Source organism: Panulirus ornatus, chromosome 31 (assembly GCF_036320965.1).
Source record: "Panulirus ornatus isolate Po-2019 chromosome 31, ASM3632096v1, whole genome shotgun sequence".
NCBI classification, from domain to species: domain Eukaryota; kingdom Metazoa; phylum Arthropoda; class Malacostraca; order Decapoda; family Palinuridae; genus Panulirus; species Panulirus ornatus.
This window is the reverse complement of record NC_092254.1, coordinates 759,594-786,466: the sequence shown is the minus strand read 5'-3', so window position 1 is coordinate 786,466 and position 26,873 is coordinate 759,594. Positions and strand designations below refer to the sequence as shown.

Sequence of the window (26,873 nt, the reverse complement as noted above, 5' to 3'; positions counted from 1 at the left end):
ATACAAGAGAGAACTATAACAGTCAGTTGATATACAACGAAGAGACGTAGCTAGGACGCCATTTGGTAAACATGTGGTTGTCCAAGACCTTGGACAGTCTAAGCTGTACCTCAAGGTGTTGCACCGCACACACGATCACGTCTGTCCTCACGGAAGGCTCATGAACACTGAAACATATACGTCCAATAAACAAACAAAATTAGCTTAAGCACTTTCGCAAAAGTAACAATGATATTTGTTTAACACATACAAACACACACATCCCAGTCCCTTTAAGGCTGCGCTAATATAACGGTCCTTAACTTTCGCGTGTGATACACTTCAAACATCTCGAACACTGCATCATGTTACATCTCCTCGAACACGGCATCATGTTACATCTCCTCGAACACTGCATTCTCTGTTACATATTATATTAAAATATCGAAGAACTCCAATACATTCCGGAATTATATACCAACTACTCGTTACTCTCTCCTGGAAGAGTAGCCTTGCCCACTTGACGTTCTCTATGACACAGTACCACACACAGAAGGTTTCCTTGATGAAAACAGTGGTTCCCGTGTGGAGGGAGGTCCGCGAACCACTATTCGATTCATGTATATCATCATAACACGTACACCTGATAGGAAAATAGTGAGCTTCACAAAGCTGAGACAACGATGTCCACCGGACGCGTGGCACATTCTGGGGTTAATACACCAGCAGACAAATGCCCATTTCTCATTCTTCTCCAAGGACTACACACACTTTCAACTCGTTACCTTGTGTGTTGGCCGGTGTTTATGCAAGTCTGGCGAGTGTAGATATGAAAGTGTGAGGGTGACTGTAACCACGCACCTGTATGTAAGCGGGAGTGGGTATACCAGTGTCCTTTGTATTTGAACATGAATGTCTGCACACATTTCAGTTATACATACATACATTTATATATATGTGTGTGTGTGTGTACGAACAAAGTGCACAGGAACGCGCACCTTCATAGAACATACAAACTTCCAACAGCCAGGATCGAACCCGGGACCCCTGTTCCACAGGCGGGAATGCTACCGTTAGGCTATGGGCCTGGAACCTAGCGGTAGCATTCTCGTCTGTGGAACAGGGGTCCCGGGTTCGATCCTGGCTGTTGGAGGTTTGTATGATATATATATATATATATATATATATATATATATATATATATATATATATATATATATATTTTTTTTTTTTTTTCTTTTTTTTTTTTTCAAACTATTCGCCATTTCCCGCGTTAGCGAGGTAGAGTTAAGAACAGAGGACTGGGCCTTTGAGGGAATATCCTCACCTGGCCCCCTTCTCTGTTCCTTCTTTTGGAAAATTAAAAAAAAAATAATGAAAGGGGAGGATTTCCAGCCCCCCGCTCCCTCCCCTTTTAGTCTCCTACGACACGCAGGGAATACGTGGGAAGTATTCTTTCACCCCTATCTCCAGGGATAATATATATATATATATATATATATATATATATATATATATATATATATATATATATATATATATATATATTTAAACAAATTGTTTCATAATAAATATGCTCATTTGCAAACTACCTAACGGAGGTTTACACAATTAGGATTCCCTACAGTAACCTCATCTTATACCACTCCCATCACATCTTTAAATATACTATACGACTCAATTATAAAATGAAACCTCCGGGTAGTGCACGGCAACTACTCAAGCAGTCGCTGGCAACCCCAGAGACCCATGATGGCAAATGTAAACATGCCAGAGCAGCTCGCGCATCATTCACACTCAGGACCTGGTGCCACTCAGACGTCGTTCTTATCCATCTGAAGTAATCAGCAAATTCCTGTCTTCTATTCCAAAATGCCGAACTGCCCTAAATGTGACAAGCCTGTGTACTTCGGTGAGTTGTCTCAATTGTGTTTTGTATAAAACTCCAATGTCATACGATGCTGTATTCTGACAGGTCAAACTTTTCTGCAAGGATGAGCAAATGATAGCATTAAGCTTTCTATATCATAGGTCGTTTTCAGAGCATTACTGTATATACATCTCTTGTAACACCTACTGCTATAACACTCAAGATGTGCACAACGATATGACCGAACCCGAGTCAGTATATTACTCATGAGTATATGTAGTAAAGCTGTGTGTTCTTTGGTGTTCTGGTGTTTATGTTACTTCGTACATACACACTTGCCTTGAGGGTGTTTCTTGAAGAATATATACACACGTAGTAAAAGTATTTCCGTAGGTAGCGTGCTGAGTTTTTGATCTTTATATTCCTTGATTAAGGCCGTTTGATCCTTCGGTCGGATGGTATTGCATCTGACCTTAACTTTAAGCAGTCTAGTTACCATACTCAAGGGTCGTATATCCGGGCATAACGGTTCATTTCAACTCGTGTCTTCCCAACTTCCAATAACCGACTCACCTGTGTAGGTTCATGACGTGTGTGTGTGTGTGTGTGTGTGTGTGGAGTGGGGGGACACAGGTGTGCTTCTCGGGGCACATGTACAGAACTATAAATGATGGTAAACTCGGTTGGGTAAAGTGATGTCAGGTAGTAGCATATGTATCCTAGGATGACCTGGACTATAAAGTATATAAACCTAGAGGAAGTGCATGTCCAAGTGTTGTCATTCCCCAGGATGGACGTGACCGGTAAACATGAACATATCATACATGTTTATGGATGAACCTTTATGGTGGGTGGCAATACAGTCTACTATATAATACTGACAGTTCCAAACTCGTAAACGTTAAATAACAAACAAAATACCTTTATAAAGGAATATACGTGAACAGAAGCATACACATGCACACGTATCATGAAAATATAGACAAAGAAACGGACGCATAGCCCAACAAACACACATACACAGCAGCAGGTGGAGTCGCAGCACCAGGCAGCCATACCACTTCCACACACCACTGGCCAAGTTATTTCAACTCACAACAGCTACAACCATAGTGCAAATTATTCGCCAAATTGTACGTTATTGTTACTAGTTCAGCTATGAAGTGTTCATATCCTGCCAGTACGTAATGAAGTGTTCATATCCTGCCAGTACGTCGTACAATTATAATTCTTACTTATTCATTGCGTTTGCCTTACATTATGGCAACGACTGATTTCTCAACCGCTCTGACTTGTTTCATCTGCCACGATATAAATGTTTAATAACGAATTTTTTTAAAAAAAGATAAAGCCAGGCTTCGTTACCGTGATGCCAACCATTCAAACCACGAACATTTCTCTCTAGCCACGCCCACCACACTCACTCATCACTAAGAGCATTTTCTGGTGTCATACAATGATAAATATTTATGACTACAGCGATTCTTAACTTCAAACGTGTCATTCCCCGATGACTGATGTCAAACAATATCACATCTTATCAACAGCTTATTAAGACCACTGTCACACTGGTTTTGCTTAATCTTCTTCACCTACTTAGCCAAAAGATAGCGAGCACTTATATATATATATATATATATATATATATATATATATATATATATATATATATATATATATATATATATATATGAGGCGTCTGGGGTAAACCATGGAAAGTTTTGTGAGTCCTGGATGTGGAAAGGGATCTGTGGTTTCTGTGCATTGTACATGACAGCTAGAGACAGTGTGAACGAATGTGGCCCATGTTGTCTTCTAGCGTTTCTTGCTGCGCACGCGGGGGAGGGGGGTGCCATTACATGTGTGGCAGGGTGGCGGCGAGAATGGATGAAGGCAGCATGCCTCGCTGACGCGGGAGACAGCGACTATATAACAAAAGATATATATATATATATATATATATATATATATATATATATATATATATATATATATATATATATATATAAACAATGAACTAAAAGTTTAATACGAATGACAGGTGTTAATATAGTTAACTGGAACTTCTCAAAGGAAAATATTCAAAAAGCTTGTAATATGTATAACTTGGCTCTCCATTCAACAAAACCCATATAAGTACGTAATTTGCACAGGCATACACAGACCATGAGTTGGAGTGGGTCCAAATATGTTCGAATCCAGGGGTGCGGCAGTGGTCCCATTTCTAACCCTCGGGGATGATCGGTAAATGACTGCCTGATTGAGGCCGAAGTGTGTGTGAGGGAGTGTGTACAGTAGTAAAGACATGGGGTATATATACATGGTTGAGACGGGCTAACACTAGTGTAAAACTCTCTGTCCGTAATAAATAGTAATCTCACACACACACACACACACACACACATCCGGAGGACATAATACCTGCTCACTTTATCATCCACGCCTTCCGTTCCACCTCCCATATCAGCGAGGAGCATCTCCACCTGGCTGTAACAGACGCCTCTTCTACCTTCACTTGTACATATCCGCTGTTACTAAACGCTTGGTTGTCACACTGTCAATATTATGGCTTAATACCTTTGTGGGACTTTGTAACAAATGTTTAAGCTGATCATATTATGGAAGAGTCATACCTACTGAATCATGGCTGATCAATATCCACTTATCTATAGATAATTCTTATCAGGCTCTTACAACACATACCAACTCTCATACGTCATCCGGTGTAAAGCTCCCGGAAGCAATCATGGTGGAGGAAGACAGTACCTCGCCTGTGACGGGCATGTATGAAGGGAATATAAATACACCGCAAACAGGCCACTGGATCCACACGAAGCTGTTTGTGATGGTTGGAAGAGATGAGAAGCATGAGAGGCTGGTGTGTAAGGTGATAACTACATGAGCAAGAACACCTGTGAATATTCGTGGATTCCACATCAAGTAGCGTATACCACTGAACGTGTTCATGATGTCGCTAACAACAATCTTTGTGTGTGTGTATGAACGTATTCATGATGTCGCTAACAATCTTTGGAAGATTGTTCATAAAAGAAGTCTTCCTGAAGAATGTGTACTTTGCCTCATTCCAAGTAAGTTGTTTCCCCAAAAGCTTACATCAACTGCTATGATGATTGGAACCCAAGGATCATATGCTTACATCAACGCTACCAAAGTAGAAGTCAACCACCTCCAGACCTATTTTCTCAGGTATCCAAATCTAGGTCATCCAGACGGCTTATAAAGTACATATTTCTTAGTCAGGGAATCATGTGGGGGGATGACCCTTCCCGGCAGGTCAAAGGTCGTACCTTCGTGTTCCAGGGGTTAACACAGACAATGCATGCCAGGCAGTCTACAGACACAGTATACAGAAAGACCTACATAAATGTGTTGGTACTGACGCTAGTGATATGTCAGCAGTGTAGATGTACCCAGTAAGGAGAGAGAGAGAAATGTATCAGGTGTTATCTGGGCCAAAGGCTTCACAGCATTTATCGGCTTCTTATCTAACCGACAGTCTTTTCTCTATCACTCCTTCCAGACCAAACGTCAGTATTTTTTAAGTTGAAACTCGGTTCTATGTGTACACACCATGAAGCAAGATATTCCCCTTACAGTAAATATCGTATAATAGACATTTCAGTGTCTGAATGGATATGCTAAGTAATTTTTTTTCCCACTTGAAACCTGGGAATTTACTGGAGGCAAGTCTTCTTCGTCAAAGATAATCTTGTAATTCATACATTTTCTCGCGACGTAATTCACTCTGGTGTGTCAGGCAGGTAACAACAGGAGGTGGCGGCAAACCTTACTGTGAGGTTTGCCGCCACTATTACTACAACTGTTATTCCTACTACCCGAACACAAACACAACACATCATCAACACTGGCCTACACCTCTGTTACCACTGGTGTGTGTACCACTGTCCCGTGTACCACCGTACCCCCAGAAAGAGGGAGGGAGCAATAAGCCACCAGGCATTATACACACTCACGTCGGTACACATGACTCATCATACCCAACCTCTGACACACACACACACACCTTGGTCTACACTAGAGATGATCTTGTTTACACTCCCGACTCTTGTCCACTAAACTTGAGCTGTAATGTTTACACTCCTGTCTGTTGTATACATTGGTGTGTTGTGTACACTACCGCGTACGTCATGAGGGATTGGTAATACAATAACAATCAACTGTGGTCTAACCTAACCTAAGCTAACCTAACCTAACCTAACCTAAGCTAACCTAACCTAACCTAACCTAACCTAAGCTAACCTAACCTAACCTAACCTAACCTAAGCTAACCTAACCTAACCTAACCTAACCTAACCTAAGCTAACCTAACCTAACCTAACCTAAGCTAACCTGACCTAACCTAAGCTAACCTAACCACACGAAAGCCGTCCAGTTGTTAGTCTTACAAGTTACAATCGTAAGTAAGATAACAATACTAACACATATTCAAGCAATGTTGGCCAACACAGTGTCAATATATTTCTGTCATCCCATAAACATAAAGGTGATTCCTGGTTTAAGTATCCGTGTTACTTTAGCCTTTGCAATTAGGTGAAGAAAGCAGGCTATTGAATACTCAAGTGGTCGTACCGTGGTGGTCAAGTGGTCGTACCGTGGTGCTCAGTGGTCGTACCGTGGTGGTCAAGTGGTCGTACCGTGGTGCTCAGTGGTCGTACCGTGGTGGTCAAGTGGTCGTACCGTGGTGCTCAGTGGTCGTACCGTGGTGGTCAAGTGGTCGTACCGTGGAGGGGAGAGAGGCAAGTGGGTCACCACTCAGAGGGTTGCCAACCACCTCCTTACAAGGGTCATCCATCTTGGTAAACACGACGAGATCCGGATCCTCATGACGTCATGGATCCATCAAGCAAAACGCGGACCATGACATCACCGGCAATCCAGCCATTCGTTGATTATAGAACGCTGTATTTACGTTACATTACACATATGTAACACCAATTCCTTATTGAACAATCTCGTTAACTAACCAATTCCTTACTTAACAATCTCGGTAACGTTAGTTATATCAACATTTTTCAAAATCGGTTTGCTGACTTGTATTTAGAAATTTGTTTCCGATTTACAATACTTTCTTCCTCTGACGAAAATAATGATACATAATTATGTAATCATGACGTCATTATACATGACAGCTAACAGTGGATGTCATGGAATGTGGTTGTTCCTAGCGCTACCTCGCTCCCGCGGGAAATGACGAATATATATATATATACATATATATATATATATATGTATATATATATATATATATATATATAAGGAACCAATAATATTGAAAGGTGATTTATGATGTATTAACACCAGGAGGGCCCATCTATCTGTGTGATTCAAGCTTATTCAAATATCAGCTGATCGTTACCAAGCTTAGCTGAGGGAGGGAGCGAACATGACGCACTGTGTGTGTGTGTGTGTGTGTGTGTGTGTGTGTGGAAAGCCCAGAGGTGTTCCTTAGGGTGGGTGGGTGAGGTGAGGTGAGGTGGGGAGGGGGGGCAGTAGTGTACCCGGGGTGGGGGGGGGGGGTCATGGGTCCAGGCTGAGCGGCTGCCAAGTAATGTGTCGTGAACCTCTCCTCCAGCAGCAGCAGGAACACACGTGCCCTGGGAGGCAAGACGGACCTCTGGTGAACACGAGAGAGAGAGAGAGAGAGAGAGAGAGAGAGAGAGAGAGAGAGAGAGAGAGAGAGAGAGAGAGAGAGAGAGAGAGAGAGAGAGACTGGTGTTGATAAAGAAGCACAGACGCAAAAACAAAAGAAATGAAAATAAAAGACTTGAGATAAGGAATGTTGCACAGTCACCTGCACACGTGGTACAACCCGGGCCTCGCTACCATACATGGTGGTGGTGTGGTGTACAGCCAGCACCACACGTGGTACAACCCGGGCCTCGCTACCATACATGGTGGTGGTGTGATGTACAGCCAGCACCACACGTGGTACAACCCGGCCCTCGCTACCATACATGGTGGTGGTGTGGTGTACAGCCAGCACCACACGTGGTACAACCCGGGCCTCGCTACCATACATGGTGGTGGTGTGGTGTACAGCCAGCACCACACGTGGTACAACCCGGCCCTCGCTACCATACATGGTGGTGGTGTACAGCCAGCACCACACGTGGTACAACCCGGCCCTCGCTACCATACATGGTGGTGGTGTGGTGTACAGCCAGCACCACACGTGGTACAACCCGGGCCTCGCTACCATACATGGTGGTGGTGTGGTGTACAGCCAGCACCACACGTGGTACAACCCGGGCCTCGCTACCATACATGGTGGTGGTGTACAGCCAGCACCACACGTGGTACAACCCGGGCCTCGCTACCATACATGGTGGTGGTGTGATGTACAGCCAGCACCACACGTGGTACAACCCGGGCCTCGCTACCATACATGGTGGTGGTGTGGTGTACAGCCAGCACCACACGTGGTACAACCCGGGCCTCGCTACCATACATGGTGGTGGTGTGGTGTACAGCCAGCACCACACGTGGTACAACCCGGCCCTCGCTACCATACATGGTGGTGGTGTGGTGTACAGCCAGCACCACACGTGGTACAACCCGGGCCTCGCTACCATACATGGTGGTGGTGTGATGTACAGCCAGCACCACACGTGGTACAACCCGGGCCTCGCTACCATACATGGTGGTGGTGTGGTGTACAGCCAGCACCACACGTGGTACAACCCGGCCCTCGCTACCATACATGGTGGTGGTGTGATGTACAGCCAGCACCACGTCTGGGGGACGGTACCATACTGTACTTCTTCCCTGCGTGCGCTGAGGTCGTGGCCTGAGCTCCACCAGTGAGGAACGAGAATACATGCTGAGAACAACAACAAAACTACTTCCGTCTGTGGGAAGTTATCGTTAGAGAGAGAGAGAGAGAGAGAGAGAGAGAGAGAGAGAGAGAGAGAGAGAGAGAGAGAGAGAGAGAGAGAGAATCTGGAGATTCGTAATGAGTCTTGTACGAGAGCTTGCTTGAGAGCGACCTCTCTCTCTCTCTCTCTCTCTCTCTCTCTCTCTCTCTCTCTCTCTCTCTCTCTCTCTCTCTCTCTCTCTCCATCACGTGAATCATCATCAGGCTATTCATCACGGCACGTCATCGTCTCTCACACGTCACGGTACGACCCCGCTGTATACGTCATCAGGTCGTACGGTACCAACCTGCGAACTCAAGTAAGGTCGGTGGCTAAACGCTGAGCATGACAGGGCGACCTTGAACACACGAGAGATCGACCGTTCGCTATGATGGTGGTGATGTCCTGTCATTTTGATCTAACACTTAATTTAAAGGTCAAGATGATGACCTCCCCTGTGATGACTCCTCGTCCCTCCACCGTTGGTAAAGGTCATGAAGGCTCCGGTGTGTGGTTGGCAACCCTGCCTAACGCCCACTGACGTCATGTCTGCACACGGAGGCTTGCATCCTATACACACAAGACTTGTGTTGTAAAACAAATCTTGTTCACACACGAACGGCCAAGATTTTCGTCAGGCAAATGGCCTGGTTGGCTCTGGGAATACGTGCTGGAGAGATATACATACGCACGTGAACATCAAAGAGGCTTGTTATGTGATGAACTTTCTGCGTTTTCTTCAAAATTTCGGAGTTTTGGGTCTTCTTAAATTTCAAGGATATATATATATATATATATATATATATATATATGTTGGAAAGGATCACGATTTTGCGCGTGATCAAGTATATTCCTCTACGGGGAAATGAAGCACAAGTTCCCAAGTGCACTTTCGTGTAATAATCACATCATCAGGGGAGATACAAGAGAGAAATATAAGTCACTTGATATACAACAAAGAGACGTAGCTAAGATATCTTCTGGTATATCAACTGACTGCTAAATTTTTTGAATCTCCCCTAATGACGTGATTACTACACGAAAGTGCACTTGGGAACTTATCGTGTTTCATTTCCCCGTGGACTCATTCAGAAGTTCATATGATTCTATTTCACATGTAATTTTTCTATACATGTTAAATAACATTACATGAAATCTTACTGAATTGCGATTTCACCTTAATAACTATCACGCGGGGGGCTGGAAATCCTCCCCTCATGTTTTTTACTTTTCAAAAAAAAAAAAAAAAAAAAAAAGGAACAGAGAAGGGGGCTAAGTGAGGATATTCCCTCTAAGGCTCAGTCCTCTGTTAACGCTACCTCGCAAGTGCAGGAAATGGCGAATATATATATATATATATATATATATATATATATATATATATATATATATATATATATATATATATATACACAGACACACACGTTATTCCGTTTCCCACCTAAGCGAGGTAGTGTTCACAGCTGTCCTTCGAGGCAAAATCCTCGGTTTGCTCCTGCTTCCATTTTGGAATGTAATAATAAAGGAGGGGAGGATTTCCAGTCTCCCAATACATAATAAAGGAGGGGAGGATTTCCAGTCTCCCAATACACCCGCGCCAAGCACAGTCGTTTTCTAAGACGCGCAAGAGATATTAAGACATTGTTCCCGGGGATAAATAATAATAATAATAATAATAATAATAATAATAATAATAATAATAATAATAATAATTAATGATAATAATTGGTTACTCAAATGCCTATAGCCAAAGGCTGCAATATACCGAGAAAAGACTATAACGAAGCATGAAGTTATAAGATGGGGAAGGGAGGGTGTTAATCATAAGATGATCACACAAACTATCGTGGCAATCTAGTGGTGACTGGTGACTCAGGGGTGAGGTGCGGCTGTTATTGTACATCTATACCCTGTGGTTGTGGTGTAGAACTGTAACCCAAGGGATGAGGGATCTCTGGAGGCAGGAGGCGACGGTGAGGATCCATTATCTTCTTTCCCACATGTGGGATAAAGTGCAGGTGGTGGCTGGAAAGAGAATCTGGACACATGGAGTAAGAAAATCCCCAGAGAATCTTGGATGACCCTTCCTTGTTGTGTGGTAGATGGGGTGAGGGGGTGGGGGGGGGAGGTCTTTGGTGAATTTGGCAATAGCAGCATCAGTTGGGTGAAGGTGACTTCAGCAACAGATGGTTGGGTGAAGGCAACAGCTGGGTGGGTCAGCAGGCTGCCTGGCTCTTACTTACCACCATCACCATCTGCTGCTCCTAACTACTCCCACCTTTTGTTTATGACCAACAATGTAATAAGTAAGTTTCCCCTGTACCTGACTACATAACTCTCCTTGTGAGACATATTTTCAAACTTGTCTTTTAATGACCATCACTATCCACTGTAAGTTGTATAAGGAAATGTGTAGCATACAAAGACATTTACGAGAACATCTTTCACTCGTTCATATATTCCCACCACAGTTGTTTCTGACGAACAACAAATGTGTGTAATGGACCCGAGGTCTCTGGTGTTATTTGTTCTTTACACCGTCAGGAAGAGAACATACGTGTGGTGTTCAGGGAGTGAGTCACAGCCACACTCTAACATGTAGCCGACGAAACAGTTGGGTGTGGTGCCCCCTGAGCTGGCAACACCTGCCACACCTGCCATGGGTATTACTGATCCTAAAAACAGCTGTAATGGTCTAGGGTAAACTGGCAACAGGTGCCATGCAGTACTGGCTACAGATGCAACAGCTGTACCACGCCTACCATGGGCGAATGGGGGGGGGGGGGGGGGTATGATCAGATGGAGGGGTTGGGGTGGGGGGAGAGGACCGGCCCCAATGTTAAAGAGGTCGTGGGGGGTAACGACCGCCCCTTAACCTGACCCTCGCATTTACCCACACGCCTCCACCTGCCCACACACGTGGGAGATGGGGGCAGGCGCTGACTATAGCAACTCACAATATACTGTTGTACCCAGCCAGCTGTGACACAAAATGTACTGTTGCACTCAAGATGCTGCTGCATCCTCTATACTTCTGCACTTAATATTACTCCCACATGCTTCACTTTTGATGCCAGATGCAACATTACGAAATCATTCGACTGTGACCTCAACCGAGAGGATGAAAGGCGTTTTATATATATATATATATTTTGGCACTTGGATCATTTTTTTTAATGATTCGCTTTCACTTCAAGAAATCTGAAGTTCAAGTGTCCACTCATTACTCAGCACTTCCTGACTCCTCCTCCTCCGTGTAGCCTTTTCAAACAGCTAAACATACAAGACCTTCGTACATTTTCCTTCCTTCCCATCACAACATTTTCACCAACTATCTTTCATTTTTCATCAACTATCGTTCCTCATTCAATATGTAAATCATATTTTCATCTCTATATAAAGGTAAGACGGGTCGCTCCCTCACCTACACCACATGGTTTGGAAGCCACTCAGGCCCCGCCAGCAGGACATTTCCCTAGTGATTCATATAAGGTCAATCTTGTGTCATACACGGTCAATACTGATCTAAATGTATCATGAATGAACTACAAATTACCTACGAGTCATATTCTTAGGTGAAAGTATAGTTTACTGTGCCGCGCGATTCACCCAAAATGAGCGTAAAAAATAACAACTTCGAGTAAGGCGTTACGAGCCTTGAGCACGACGTTACGATCCTGGAGTACGACCAATGGGTATGATGTTAACACTCAGTTGTCATCAAATGGTCGTAGCCTGTCTTCAAGGGCTTGATAACCGCTTCTTTGTACAGCAACGTCATCCGATCCCTCTAATTCGTCCTTATAACCTCTCCCCTCCTTCCTGAGTGTTCTTCCTCCCTGCTATCCTCACCGTCTGACTCAACCTCCCTCCCTTCCTCCTCAACAGCCGAGCGGAAGACTTCGCTGGGGAAGGACTGGCACAACTTCTGCCTCAAGTGCGAGAAGTGCAACAAGACGCTGACCCCTGGCAGCCACGCCGAGCGGGAGGGGAAGCCATACTGTACCACTCCATGTTACAGCACCCTCTTCGGACCAGGAGGTGAGTCAGTCCCCAGTTCCAGGGTCCCACGCCCCACCGTACGAGGTCCTGGGGTCCCTGGTACCAGGTGGTGAGGCGAGTCACTGATGCCAGGTGTCCGGTAAGGAGGCGAGTCCAAGGTGACCTCTAATCCAGGAAGATGATTCCCTAGTACAACGCTGAGTCCCGGTGAGTCCTTGAGGAACAAGTAGGTGCAATGAGTTGAGTCCCAGAGAGCTGGTGAAGGTGGGACTCCATGCTAGGTCACCAGACTCACACCAGGAATAACCACTCCCTACAGGGGTCAGTCTAGTCCGGGGCCTGTGAGAGTCGGTGTTTCTGTAAAGAGTCTAGGTTTCAGTTAGTCTAGATGCCAGTAAGTTCTGGCTCCAGCAAAGAGTCTCGAGTTCCAGTGAGCGTCAGGAATGTTGGTTCCGGTAAGAGTAGATGTTACAGTGATTCCAGATTCTAGGAAAGTCCACATTCCAGTAACTGATTCTGAGTTCAAGTGAGAACCGAGGTTGTCTTTACAGTAACAGAGACGAGTGACACTTCAGGGAACTACGCCATCCATACACTCTCGTAAGCACTGGCGAATTATACATTGTTTATAAACACAAAATACGCGCTACTTACTATGATACTTCTACAGAGGACGAAGTAAAGCATAAAGTTCTGTTGAATACTGTTATAATCCCCTTCAGTACATTGGTGCGACTCGTAATCATCACGGTACGACAAAGAATATTGATATAGATGACAAATAAATTGGCAATGGTGTTAGCTGGCAAGAGCATTGTGGCCTCGGTACATATTATTGATTAACCTCAATAAGCTGATGAGCCAACAAGCATCTGGCTAGTGAGTCACGGCGATGACAGGGGCGATGTCAACCCATAATGACTCAATTCTACAGGTATTGTAATAACAAGACAATGTGTGTACTTTATATGATGTCACGCAATATGGCAACATGTTCTCAATGAGCTGGCAACACTATTTACGTTGAGTCTAAGTAAGTTTACTTTGGCAAAAAAAAAATAAACAGTTATCAAAATCAATCAAAATATCCTGACGAGGAGAGAACATTAAATGTATATAAACCATTGTATCCCAATGTAATCCTTATAATACATATGAAAATCATTCATAACACAAAAAATAATAAATAACGAGTACAATAATACAATTGAACCAGATACAAAATGGACTGATTTCATGACAAAAACCAAAATAAAAGCTTATCATTATCAAAGTAAAGGTAACTTGATCAGGCATTATAACGTTCAATTTTTAACCGTATAACACTTTACACATTTTATGTATTACTTTAGCACGACGGTATGTCCCGTGTGCATGACGGTACAACCCATGAACACGTCTTTTTGCGTCTTTCAGAAAACTTGAGCACGACGGTACGGCCTTACAAGCTATCACATGTTGTCTTAACGCCGTACTCAAGGGTCGTACATCACAAGATTAAGATAATCTCAGTACCAATCATCACAAGACTACGGTCTTCCCAATATTCCTCAAACATACCACACCAAATCCGAAATAATCTATCAAATTTAATATTCTCATTCACTGTATCTCTAAGAAATTTAATTTTGTAACAGCATATATAGGAACTCTTCACTGTATATACAAGACTGAAACATGAGTCGAATTTAGTCACTATTATATGCTTAGTTACTGCTCAAAAACTAATAGAAAACGCCATTCTTGATCGTCATAGAAAACGTACTTATATAATGGCTTGTAGCATAATCGTACGGCACTTGTGGGACGAAGGCTTGACTAGTGAGACAAGCTCTTCCCGTGCTTAGAATCCGTGAAAGGCGAAAAAATTCATAAAACTGAATCCAAAGAATTCCATACATGCAACTCATATGTATACTTCTACTTAATGTGGATGTCTACAGATAATGTAGCTTTAAAATATATGTATATCTCTCATTAATGTGGACGTCTGTATCCTTCAGGTTATGGACGTGGTGGTACCCAGAGCTTCGTGTATGACAAGTAGGCCCAGAAATGCCTCTCCTGACTTGCGCACAACCACTGGGTGCCTTCTCATGACCTGCGCTTATCCTGCGGCTGACAGATGTCCCGCTTTTAGATTTAGCTCTGTGCCATGTAACCCTGCTAGCTGTATCGCCATCCAAATGTAATTCTAGTTTAAACTATTTCTCGAAAGTGTGAACCCAAACTGTTCTTTTAATGTTTTCAGGTTATTTTACCCATGGTGTTAAATACCCTATGAGAACAGGGCTAATTTAATATACACTATTGATTCTGGTTATTTATCTACATAAAAAATATGCCAAATCCTTTAATATTTATACACACTTTCCTCTTTTAATAACATGTTTCGTTGAATGTTCTAAAACTATTCTTGTGACTGTCCAGCTATGCTTATTAATCATGCTTATTCTGGAAGCAAATAATTTCTATATTTATCAGGATGTTTTATACATCAGACAATGTAATAGTTGTTGGTCTGTTGTAATTATTGCTTCAATACATGATCACATGAGTTGTATGTATCTTACTTTCCAATTCTGAATCAACAAGCAACAAACTATGTATTCAAATAAGCTCTACGGATACTGTTCAAAACCGGTTATAACCACCAATTTACTGCTGTACTAACACAATAAAAGTACCTCAACCTGAGCTACACCTATAGTTTATTGTGTACATTCTTCGCTACCGGATACTTTCTTACAATGTAATTATAAATCTGTCCTGGCCACAACATCTTCTGTCTCCAGTCTTTCTACTTCTTCAACACAATAAACCTGCCTTAATATACCTGTCTTCATCTGACATGCCATTACTGTATCACCATGAATCATAACTACCTAACCTAACCATTACTGTATCACCATGAATCATAACTACCTAACCTAACCATTACTGTATCACCATGAATCATAACTACCTAACCTAACCATTACTGTATCACCATGAATCATAGCTACCTAACCTAACCATTACTGTATCACCATGACTCATAACTACCTAACCTAACCATTACTGTATCACCATGAATCATAACTACCTAACCTAACCATTACTGTATCACCATGAATCATAACTACCTAACCTAACCATTACTGTATCACCATGAATCATAACTACCTAACCTAACCATTACTGTATCACCATGAATCATAACTACCTAACCTAACCATTACTGTATCACCATGAATCATAACTACCTAACCTAACCATTACTGTATCACCATGAATCATAACTACCTAACCTAACCATTACTGTATCACCATGAATCATAACTACCTAACCTAACCATTACTGTATCACCATGAATCATAACTACCTAACCTAACCATTACTGTATCACCATGAATCATAACTACCTAACCTAACCATTACTGTATCACCATGAATCATAACTACCTAACCTAACCATTACTGTATCACCATGAATCATAACTACCTAACCTAACCATTACTGTATCACCATGAATCATAACTACCTAACCTAACCATTACTGTATCACCATGAATCATAACTACCTAACCTAACCATTACTGTATCACCATGAATCATAACTACCTAACCTAACCATTACTGTATCACCATGAATCATAACTACCTAACCTAACCATTACTGTATCACCATGAATCATAACTACCTAACCTAACCATTACTGTATCACCATGAATCATAACTACCTAACCTAACCATTACTGTATCACCATGAATCATAACTACCTAACCTAACCATTACTGTATCACCATGAATCATAACTACCTAACCTAACCATTACTGTATCACCATGAATCATAACTACCTAACCTAACCATTACTGTATCACCATGAATCATAACTACCTAACCTAACCATTACTGTATCATCATGAATCATAACTACCTAACCTAACCATTACTGTATCACCATGAATCATAACTACCTAACCTAACCATTACTGTATCACCATGAATCATAACTACCTAACCTAACCATTACTGTATCACCATGAATCATAACTACCTAACCTAACCATTACTGTATCACCATGAATCATAACTACCTAACCTAACCATTACTGTATCACCATGAATCATAACTACCTAACCTAACCATTACTGTATCACCATGAATCATAACTACCTAACCTAACCATTACTGTATCACCATGAATCATAACTACCTAACCTAACCATTACTGTATCACCATGAATCATAACTACCTAACCTAACCATTACTGTATCACCATGAATCATAACTACCTAACCTAACCACACACCTACAATGGATCACTTATCTCTTCTTCCATCCTTGACCCCCATCCAGTGCAGCCAACATCATGTTCACCCATCCATAACATCCTCTCATCACCTGGTATCATATCAAACTCTCTTACTGATTCTATTGCACTTAATCTATTGACCACGACGGTATGACCTTAGACCGCGACAGTACGACCATTGAACACGACGGTGTGACCCCCTGAAAGCGACCGTTACGATCCTTGGTCTGACGACCTGATGACACATCCATTCTGAATGAATGATCAACCCCCCCCCCACCCAGTCTACTTACACGCATACATTCTCCTCTCATGTCTTCATTCGCAATTGTTTCCATAATCTTTATATCTTAATCTGCCAGTCTTTCTCATCAATTTGCTTTCTACCACCCATTTTACTATCACACACGTGTTTCTCCCCATTCGGCCATACCAAACCTTTCAACGTCATTATTTCTTTCACTATTCATTCATTTCTTGTTTCACTCCTTATGTTCTTATCTATTCTTCCTTTTATTCCTTTTGGTCTGGCTTATTCTACCAGTCATCATCTTGTTCCTTCTCTCATTCCTTTGATACACAAATCTTTACATTCCGTGCTCTCATGCAAAACCTCTGTACGATCATAAAACCGAACAATCCAAGAATTTCTTTCAACAAAATTAATGTAATTTGTGTTAATGTAACAGTAAATTACAATCTAACCAAAATGACAGGCTCAGTCCACAATCTACCTCTCACGCGTGTCAACCCCACCCAAAGAAATAAATATAATGCATATACCTCAAAGATGCACACACCCTGTAACTAATATACGAAAATCTTCACGAACATGGCCTCTTTCATAATGGTATGTTATCTCAACCATGGATAAAAGCCTCTAGAATTTTGTTATTACCTATTTTTACTGTACTGTGAGGGAGTTCTACACTCGTGTGTGCCCCATGTCTTATACTGCACGAGGAGGGAGTTCTACACTTGTAGTGCCCCATGTCTTGAACATGTCATCACGCAGGTTTTTCAACTTGTGTGGTGTGTTATAAGCGATCAAGGAGGTGCAAGACACTGTGTTGGCTTAGAAAGTCGCGCTCTAGATGCTGAGGGCGTTGGCGTGTGCGACCAAGGAGTTCTAATGTGCTGAGGGAAGCAGCGGTCTATGTCAACCACACGGAAGAGAGGAGAGAACCTTAGCGTGAATAACCATCACTATCTGTGAACATGAGGCAACGTTAAGACACCTGGTGAAAGTGAGAACATGATCCAATTCTTCCAGCCTCGATCCCCAAGGTGTCTTGATGGATTCTGCCATCTGGTTTTACTGAGAAAAAAAGAGAGAAACATCATTAACCACATTTTTAATACAAAATCACAGAAGTTATGGTTCATCCAGACAGCATCCGTAAGTCTAAGAAGTTGTACGATGTAGAGAATGTTCAATAGACGGGGCCCTACGAGTGCAGAAAACTCCCTTCCCCGTTATATCACAAATAGGTACTTACAACCCAATCACTCAACACGACCCACATCTTGAGTGGTACAGGTGAACCCACCTTTCTCATTACTGGGATAGATACAGCAACATACGGTACATGATTACATATTACCATCACCAGCGTCATCATCAGTCTAGCTCTACACAAGAATATTGCCACACGCGAGAGGGGATGTCTCAACGCTGAACTGAGTTCGATAGAGCAAGAGGGAAAGCCGTTATCTGTATATGGACAAGAAACACAATGTTCATTAACGAAAATAAGGGGTAAAATAACAATACATTTCCAGATTCCCCGTGGTAATGTATAACCACGAGATAACCAATCTATATTCTAATTTACACTGGCCCGTCACCCATGTTATTACCTCCTTCATCCCTATCCATCCAAAGCACCCAATCCAATATGAACCTAAATCGAAAAATTCTGTGAACACATAAAAATCACTTCCGTTAACTCTCAGTCGATAATCTTAGTAAGGCATTAAAAATCACTTCTACCCGCGCGTTACTTAGATTAAGCAGGATGAATCTTGTTCAAAGTTCAAAGTAACTTTGACATACGCTCCCTGTACAAGTCACATTGCCTTTCACTCGGACAGCATTTTTACATCGTCGTTTTAAACTATAGCAGCAACAGACACACAACAGCTTCAATGGGACTCGTACGCATGCGCTGTGGCTGTGACGTCACGGCCTGTGCGCGCCAAAGGTGACTTTAACGACTGTACGTACGTAAGGCGGTGGGCAGGTGCTGCGCGCATGCTCGTGATGGATGCCTCCGGGTCGCTCTCCACCAGAGCGGGCGGCCCGGAGTCACGAGGAACTGTATGGCGGCTCAGATACGGCACGGTGTGGCGTGTGGTTTTACATGGAAGCAGAGAGAGAGAGAAAGAGAGATTCAACCCCTAGAGAATCCCATCGTTCAACTTTTTCAAGTTCTCTGTATTCATTATTTACTCGTCTTTACTCATAGTTTCCTCTGCAAGATTCTAGTCACTTTCTTTTCATCATTCTACTGCTTAATTTCCCGTTTTATAACTATCAGTTTGATGCCCCCCTGGCTATCTCGGACTGCCCCACACCATCAAATACACTCAGGAGTATAAACATTTTAAACTTGTCAAAACGCCTCCCGTCACCCTTCTTTCTTCAGACGTGGGTACATCTGGCTCACAGTCTCCCTCCTGACTCCTAAACTTTTTAGTCTCCAGTGGATCTTCTCGAGTGTGAGACCAAATCTAAGACGCATATATCAACTTCAAACGGGTGCTATCATTATCCCCTGAAAATCATTTTCTTCGTGTCTTGAAAATCCAATCCTGACATTCACTCGTATATATATATATATATATATATATATATATATATATATATATATATATATATATATATATATATATCTGCTTAGACTCGGGCTATGTGGCTCTGGTACCAGACATGACAGTATCAGTTTATGAAATCTTGAATTAAAAAGTCCCTCTCACAGGCCTTGGTTCTTACCTGTTTCTCAGCAAGATGGTAGTCATGACCTAATTCATTTCACTGTATCGTATATTCAACATGCTGCATTTAACTGGGCTCACTGTGTGTGTGTGTGTGTGTGTGTGTGTGTGTGTGTGTGTGTGTGTGTGTGTGTGTGTATGTGTGCCACCTCAAGCCTAGCCGACCAACCTCACCCATACTCAAGGTGATCCTTTGTGAATGCCGGTCAGCAAAAGCGAGATGAGAATATTTCAAGCATTCTCGCTTAAGAACAAGAAATACCATCAATGTCCTGAGCTGACAGCAAAATTCTCACAACGTCCTATCCTTCAGCATCAACATGGATAATAATGATAATAATAATAATAATAATAATAATAATAATAATAAACTACAGAAAGAAGGAATGTGGAGAAGCTTGGCATACACACGTTCTCAAGGGATAGTAAGGCACAGATGCACGAATTTCGAAGAATCAATGAATAAGACCAAATATCAATGACATACAGTAATTACGACTCAAGAATCAAGGGACACTGCGTACAAACATAAACAGATCACTGCTAATGAATCAGGAACAACTGATACAAAGGATCAAGGACACGGCGCACATCACATGATCAGGAGGGCATCCTCTGAATTAAATATATAAACATCACAAATTACTGGCCACAGGAGCCATAATGGCGCATCCCGTCAAAACATTACACATGCCGGGAGGCAGCCAATCACAGGGCGGTAGGGAGCGTCAGATAGGCCATGATTGGTCAGGGCGGGACAGTAGGCAAGGGGTCCCGCACCCCGCTTGACGTTCAGTTCGTCTCTAGCAACGCTGGAGATAAGTTGACTCACGGTGCGACACGCGAGAACTTGTTATATCTGCAACGAATCTGTGTTCGTATTAAATACCTAAAGACACAAGCTGCTGATACTTAAAAAAAAAAATATGTGAGCATCGTGACACTTAAATGTGGTGATTCTAACACTTAGATTTACGTGTTAATATTAATGGGCTCTGCAAGCGATAGCATGGTTTGACTGATAGTAAATTGTAACAGGTTATTTGAACGTTCAAAATGGACGGTGTGTATATTAATTTCCGACTGTGCTATCTCGAATTATCAAAAATGATCTCAACAAGAAAGCCTGACAGGAATTTGACTCAGTAATCAGAGCGTTTTAACTTAAAATGCGATTAACCAAAGTAGTGATTTCAACACCAAAGTGTAAGGAAAGCACTACATCATACATGACCGTTCAGGAACGATAAACTATCTATCTGAATGCAACGACGGAACCCCTTGAATAGAGAGCGATTTAATTCCTTGAATACGAGTTCATTCCCAAAGCACGACTAATTAGCTCCTTGAGTACGACAATTTAATCAGTAAGAGGATCTATATTTACTACTCAAGGGTTGTCTTCGTACTCAAGTGGTCGTACTCAAGTGTCATCGTACATGAGGGGTTAAAGTCGGCGTTCCCTCCCTAGGTGGCGTGGCATATCTCGGCCTAAGTGAACATTCTCATACGTACGAGGAACCTGAGTCAAAATAAATCTGATGTATAGAACAACACAGAGTAATACCCTTATGTAATCTCCAAGAAGTGCGTCATGCACCAGGAGGGTTAAATGTAGCTACAACTCTTGAAAAATTAAGAAAATAAAATGATGGTAAAATATGGCCAACTATAATGTTAAACTTCCTGTTATGACCAGAACTGCTTGATAATATGAACAACTTTGCAACGCGTTTAATTCAGGTCTAACAAAGACTTATATCTGAAATTCCCTCTGTAGATCAAATTCCTTAACAACCTGAAAAAGAATTTTCCCCAACAAGTGTTCCTCGCCGACATTAAACTATTAAAAAAGTGTAGTTAACGAAGATAAAGTATAACGAAAATTAAGAAAACGAATGGTGGTTTCAACTGTGGAAAGATCAAAATACGTTAAGGCTGGTTTCCCTATATATATATATATATATATATATATATATATATATATATATATATATATATATATATATATATATGAATGACAGCGATTCTCGATATCGTAATAATGTGTTAAAATAGTGTACAGGATAAGATTTATTCACAAGAAAACGGGGTCTTCGCAACTTTTAATCTGATCCTATTTTACTCATACATCAATTTACATTGACTATAATAATAATCACATGAAGCTGTAAATCTGTGGTCTTGTGAAAATCTCAGCGACTGAAGAAACGACACTACAAGTGTAGACCTGACGTACGTGTAGACGTGTGGTGAGAAAATGTTAGGTTTGGCTGGTGGCGTCAGTGGGTTCGGCTACGTTAAAATCTTTCATCAATCTGATTGGTTACAATGGGTAGTCAGACTTGGTTAGATAGGGCTAGATAATTAGGTTTTGCCTGGTCGATTACGTTAGTTCAAGTTCCGTTAGTTTGGTTTGGTTAAATTAGGGTGTAAGACCAACTTAAGTTAGGGTCACTGAAACTCGAAGTAAACCTGGAGCCTCCCCACCAAGCCATAACCAACCTCAATCGACACAGGTAAACCCACAGCTACGACTACGCCCTCTACGATCGTTATGAAACTCCCTCCTGTGTCCATCATGATATAGCAATAATCACTTTAAACGTCTGACTCACACATGTACATAATGGATGACTCACACATGTACATAATGGATGACTCACACATGTACATAATGGATGACAACTATCTCAAAATGAAATACAAATTCCGTGTTGTGTGATGCTTTGGTTCAATCAAACTATATTACATAAAACCCGTCAAAATCGAATGTAAATACCATCTATTTAATATATTTACGTAAACGTAACTTTCACGGGTAAATACCCGAGTATGATGATAATACGGGAAACTAGAGTAACTTGTACACCCAACATCAATCTTGATAATCATAAGAAAATAACCCAATTTATTAATAGTAACATGATCAAAGTACGTTTACGGACAGTAAAAGAACGTACATTTTTTATTCAATATTCATATCCTTATTAAGTTCATACTTAACTTGGGTTAGCCTATGTGTCTCTAATTAAGTGTAATCATTTTAAAACCCAACTCCACTTTTCTAAACGTAAGTCACCACAAGTGTAAACGCTAAGTTGACCCCATTCATTCTTGAAGTGTGACGTCACCTGAGGTTCCTTACTTACTAACACTATACCGGACGTGGTCTTGGAACTGATGATCCAGTTTTGTTTTTTAACGCTTCAAGTTTGTTTCTAATTGTTTCGGTAAAATCTCAGATCGTCTGCTTACATGCATGTGGCTCAGCCTTCCTCTCATTAATACATGACCTTTGAACTAACTCACACATCTACAAGTTGGACCGTCTGTCTGCAAATACAAACCATCGCAGCTAATCTAAAGCTGACTCACATTACAATACCTCATAACGACCCGTTGAGCACGACGGTACGATTAATGAATCACAACGAAACGACCCTTGAACATAACGGTACGACCCTCGGGCATGACGACCCAGGCTTTAAACCTAACTCAGTATCCCTTGTGATACCCCAGCGTGGTGATCAACGTGTCTCGCCGTCGTGGTAGAGGGTCGTGCCGCTGTGGTCGGGTGGTTAACACAAGTAGACGCCTGCTTTCCTCCACAGCGTCACGGACAGTCAGGAGGAGGTGCCACCTCGCCCTCTGCTGTACATCTGCCTGGAAATCTGGAAGCCATGATGAAGACGTGGTCATCGTTCGCGACCCTCCTGCTGCTGCCGGGTGAGTTAGTTACTCATTATGTTACGTTAACATCAGAAAATCACTAAACTGTTCTCTTGGGTAAAGAGGCGCTCGCTCTGGCTGCCTCAGATCACCCATACATCTCAATATCTTGCCACAATCAAAGAGACAGAACATTCTAAACGGTGGTCTTAATTTCTGGGGGATATCTACTGATTTTGAGGTAACAGTGAAAATAAAAGTCTAGATCAAAGATTACAAGATGAACAATGTACGGAGGGCTGTTAAGTTTGCTGGCAGTGAGCACGCGGCGCCTGCCCATGGTCCAACTGAAACTGTCGTACACAAGCCTACGAGGGTGGAAGAAGTCTATCATTTGTAGTTCCTTTTCGTAATAAAACTGTACAACTACTTCTGTACAAATAAATGTATCAGCCCTCCGACAGTGTAACAGAGAGACTACTTGCAAGTGTTGTTTACCACAACAGTGAACGCCGGTAACAAACATCTGTACATATTACATGTAATTAATCTTAAGGAAGCATGATGAAGGAACTTTTTTCCTCAGTTTTTGCCGAAATATGAAATTTCGTGTTGAAGAAGTTGTCAGGGATCGTCAGATATCTAAGGTAGTCATTTAGGACCATTAACCTGTCAATACTTGATATCTGAGAAGAGAGTAAATGCATAATCATTCTTGAATTAAGGATAAATAACATACTTGATGACAACATAGTCATTCGTTATTCAACAGCCATTGTCCTCAACGCTTAGTATGGTGCCGTACACAATACACTACACACATTATACAAAGCAAGAAATTATATTTTTGGATGAAAATATAAACTTGGTGGTAATACAGACGAGACGGTTTCCGACCAGATGGGTCACCTTTAAATATGGTAGTACAACTCTGGGCTATGATGGCCTGGCCTTTAACCTGATCCTTAAAGGTCGGGTCAGAGGTCAGGGCATCATACCTAAGGGTCGTACTTTCGTGCTCAGGGTCGTACCGTCGTCCTCAAGGGGCTCAGTTGTAGGTCATTAATAACTACGTGACACTTAGTTCTTGTTTCCTGCATTATATTTCTTTTTTCCATTTTTCTTCCCATACACAATCTTGTGTCTCACTTCTCCAACATGTGATGTCATCCTTCCTTTACTGTCTCCTCATCATCTGATCTTCCTCACTGGCCATCTTCTGTCCTGCCCATCTTCTCTGTCTGTCTCAATTACTGTACTCCCATGTAACGGCGTCACGTTATGTGGCAACTGCCTATAAAATATTACAAGGGGGGGGAGGGGGTTATATTTCATACGAGAGTGCGTCACCGTTGGAGGAAAGTTGTCCCGCCCTTCCCACAAGGCCTCTTGTACCACAAGGTACAAAACAAGAGCTTCGCCCACCGCTACACACATCAGTAGTGAAGTTGCCAGAGTTGTGGTATAGCCCCGTCAGTGTCCGGGACTGATTATATAGCCTACCAATGTATGGTATGGAGACACTATACAGCTCCAAGAAATAATGCCTAAAAAGGACTGAAAGCCCTACTTGTGTGACAGAGAATATGTAGCCTCACCTCTACTATGGAATGACTTAACAGCCCAACTTTTACTTTGGGAAGATGATAAAGCCATAACTGCCAAGTAAAGACTATAACCCCACCTCTGCCAGGGGTATATTATGAAGACCCACTTCTAATATAAGCAAACTCAACGTCACATTGGACAGTACACGCTTATGAGTCGGGAGGTTTTACACCCACCTAAACCATGGGTGAGAACAACATTACACAAAGCTATCCACCGAGTGCCCTGAAGAGAAAAAAAAAAAAAAAATACAAGGCAGTGGGAAGGGAATACACCTAACGAGGTTAGACAACAGTAAAGTGTTGTCCAGTGTCACTGCAAATACACCCACGTCGTTAACAAGGTCACACAGCCTGATGCTCTGCCTTTGTTTAAATGCCGAGTTCACTTTGCATGGCGTCTGCCAGACAGCAGGACGTGTGTACAACACTCGCTCTCACAAGTTTCAATCATGAGAAAAATGGTATATCAATGCATCTTCAAATTATGTTAGACAATGTGTTGTAGACTTGTTTTTATATGTTAGGTAATGCAATAAAACCGCAAGGGTCATTCCTATTTATATCACAACTTACTGTTAAAATTACATTTAACGTATTTCAATCAAGTTGAAGTGATTCTTAACACGCGACACTACACAGTCCAGACTAATTTCGTGAAACAGGAAGATATTCAAGAATTTCCTTCATAATTCTTCATAAAATATTGTATTTTCTACACTGTTATCTGTTTCTACACTTATCTGTCAATACATATTATAATGTTTTCTCATAATACATTGTTTTCTTCTGTACTCTGTCGTCTGTCAATATAATTCTCATACACTTTCCTGTAATGTTTAATATACTTTGTTCTCCAGAGTATATTTTTCATACTCTGTTTTCTGTCAACATATTTTTTTTCTTTACTCTTTTCTGTTAAACTATTTTCCCCTCTCTATTCCGTGTGATCTTCAACACCATTGTTCCTTGCCTATTCATCGTGGCTCCTCTCCCTCCCTCAATCTCCACCATCGAACCCTCAACAACCACTCTCCTTTACGCCTCCCCTCCTCTCCCCACACACCATGCTAATCATCATACTCCCCAACCATCAACCCACCCCCCTCCCCTGCTCAAGGGTCGTCACGTGACATCTTACCCCTGACCTATGGCCAATTAGACCACCTGTGCTATTACGACACTTGCTCTTCATTTTGTTTCCATTTTCCTTCTCTATTATGACTTAGTTATTTTCTTAACTTTCAACAACTTCCCAACTGTCCTCCATTACCTGTTATGTTTCCTCCGCCATTTCTTGCCCGGTGACTCCTATAACTGTGTCAGGAACACTTTCCTCCATTATGCCCTACTGAGGCCTCTGTGGATGAATGATACCTTCTCCCTACTTACCCGATCTCCCGTCTACATTATGAACTATGGCCATTTTCTATAAGGATTGGTGTTGGACGGCGGGAACCAAGTGTAATGTTGGGATTTGAATATCTTTGTTAAGTACTGACACCTGATGATGAGGTGGATTGTCTACATGAAACATGTCGTGCC

At 42.0% G+C, this 26,873-nt stretch overlaps 3 protein-coding genes across 7 annotated transcripts in view; 2 read left to right on the top strand and 1 right to left on the bottom strand.

Annotated features, from left to right (window-relative positions):
- The window catches only part of LOC139758639 (major facilitator superfamily domain-containing protein 6-A-like), a 90,870-nt gene that overhangs the window by 29,013 nt on the left and 34,984 nt on the right, over positions 1-26,873 (bottom strand). Inside the window, exon 4 of one of the 2 annotated variants that reach the window (XM_071680171.1) lies at positions 18,291-18,370. The gene's annotated coding sequence lies outside the window, so the exon portion shown is untranslated. Of the gene's footprint in view, positions 1-4,014; positions 4,146-18,290; positions 18,371-26,873 lie in introns of those variants that run through there. The other variant, XM_071680172.1, reaches the window with a different exon arrangement.
- LOC139758647 (cysteine-rich protein 1-like) lies at positions 1,738-15,306 on the top strand. The gene is made up of 3 exons (XM_071680196.1): positions 1,738-1,891; positions 12,634-12,786; positions 14,751-15,306. Exons 1-3 carry the CDS (start codon positions 1,852-1,854, stop codon positions 14,792-14,794), a joined length of 237 nt encoding a protein of 78 aa, XP_071536297.1. The 5' UTR covers positions 1,738-1,851; the 3' UTR covers positions 14,795-15,306.
- The window catches only part of LOC139758641 (uncharacterized), a 45,572-nt gene continuing 39,527 nt past the window's right edge, over positions 20,829-26,873 (top strand). Inside the window, exons 1-2 of one of the 4 annotated variants that reach the window (XM_071680180.1) lie at positions 20,829-20,977; positions 23,664-23,778. In XM_071680180.1, the coding sequence (XP_071536281.1) occupies positions 23,733-23,778 (46 nt within the window). In that variant the 5' untranslated portion in view covers positions 20,829-20,977; positions 23,664-23,732. Of the gene's footprint in view, positions 20,978-23,571; positions 23,779-26,873 lie in introns of all 4 variants that reach the window. The other 3 variants (XM_071680182.1, XM_071680181.1, XM_071680183.1) reach the window with 3 other exon arrangements.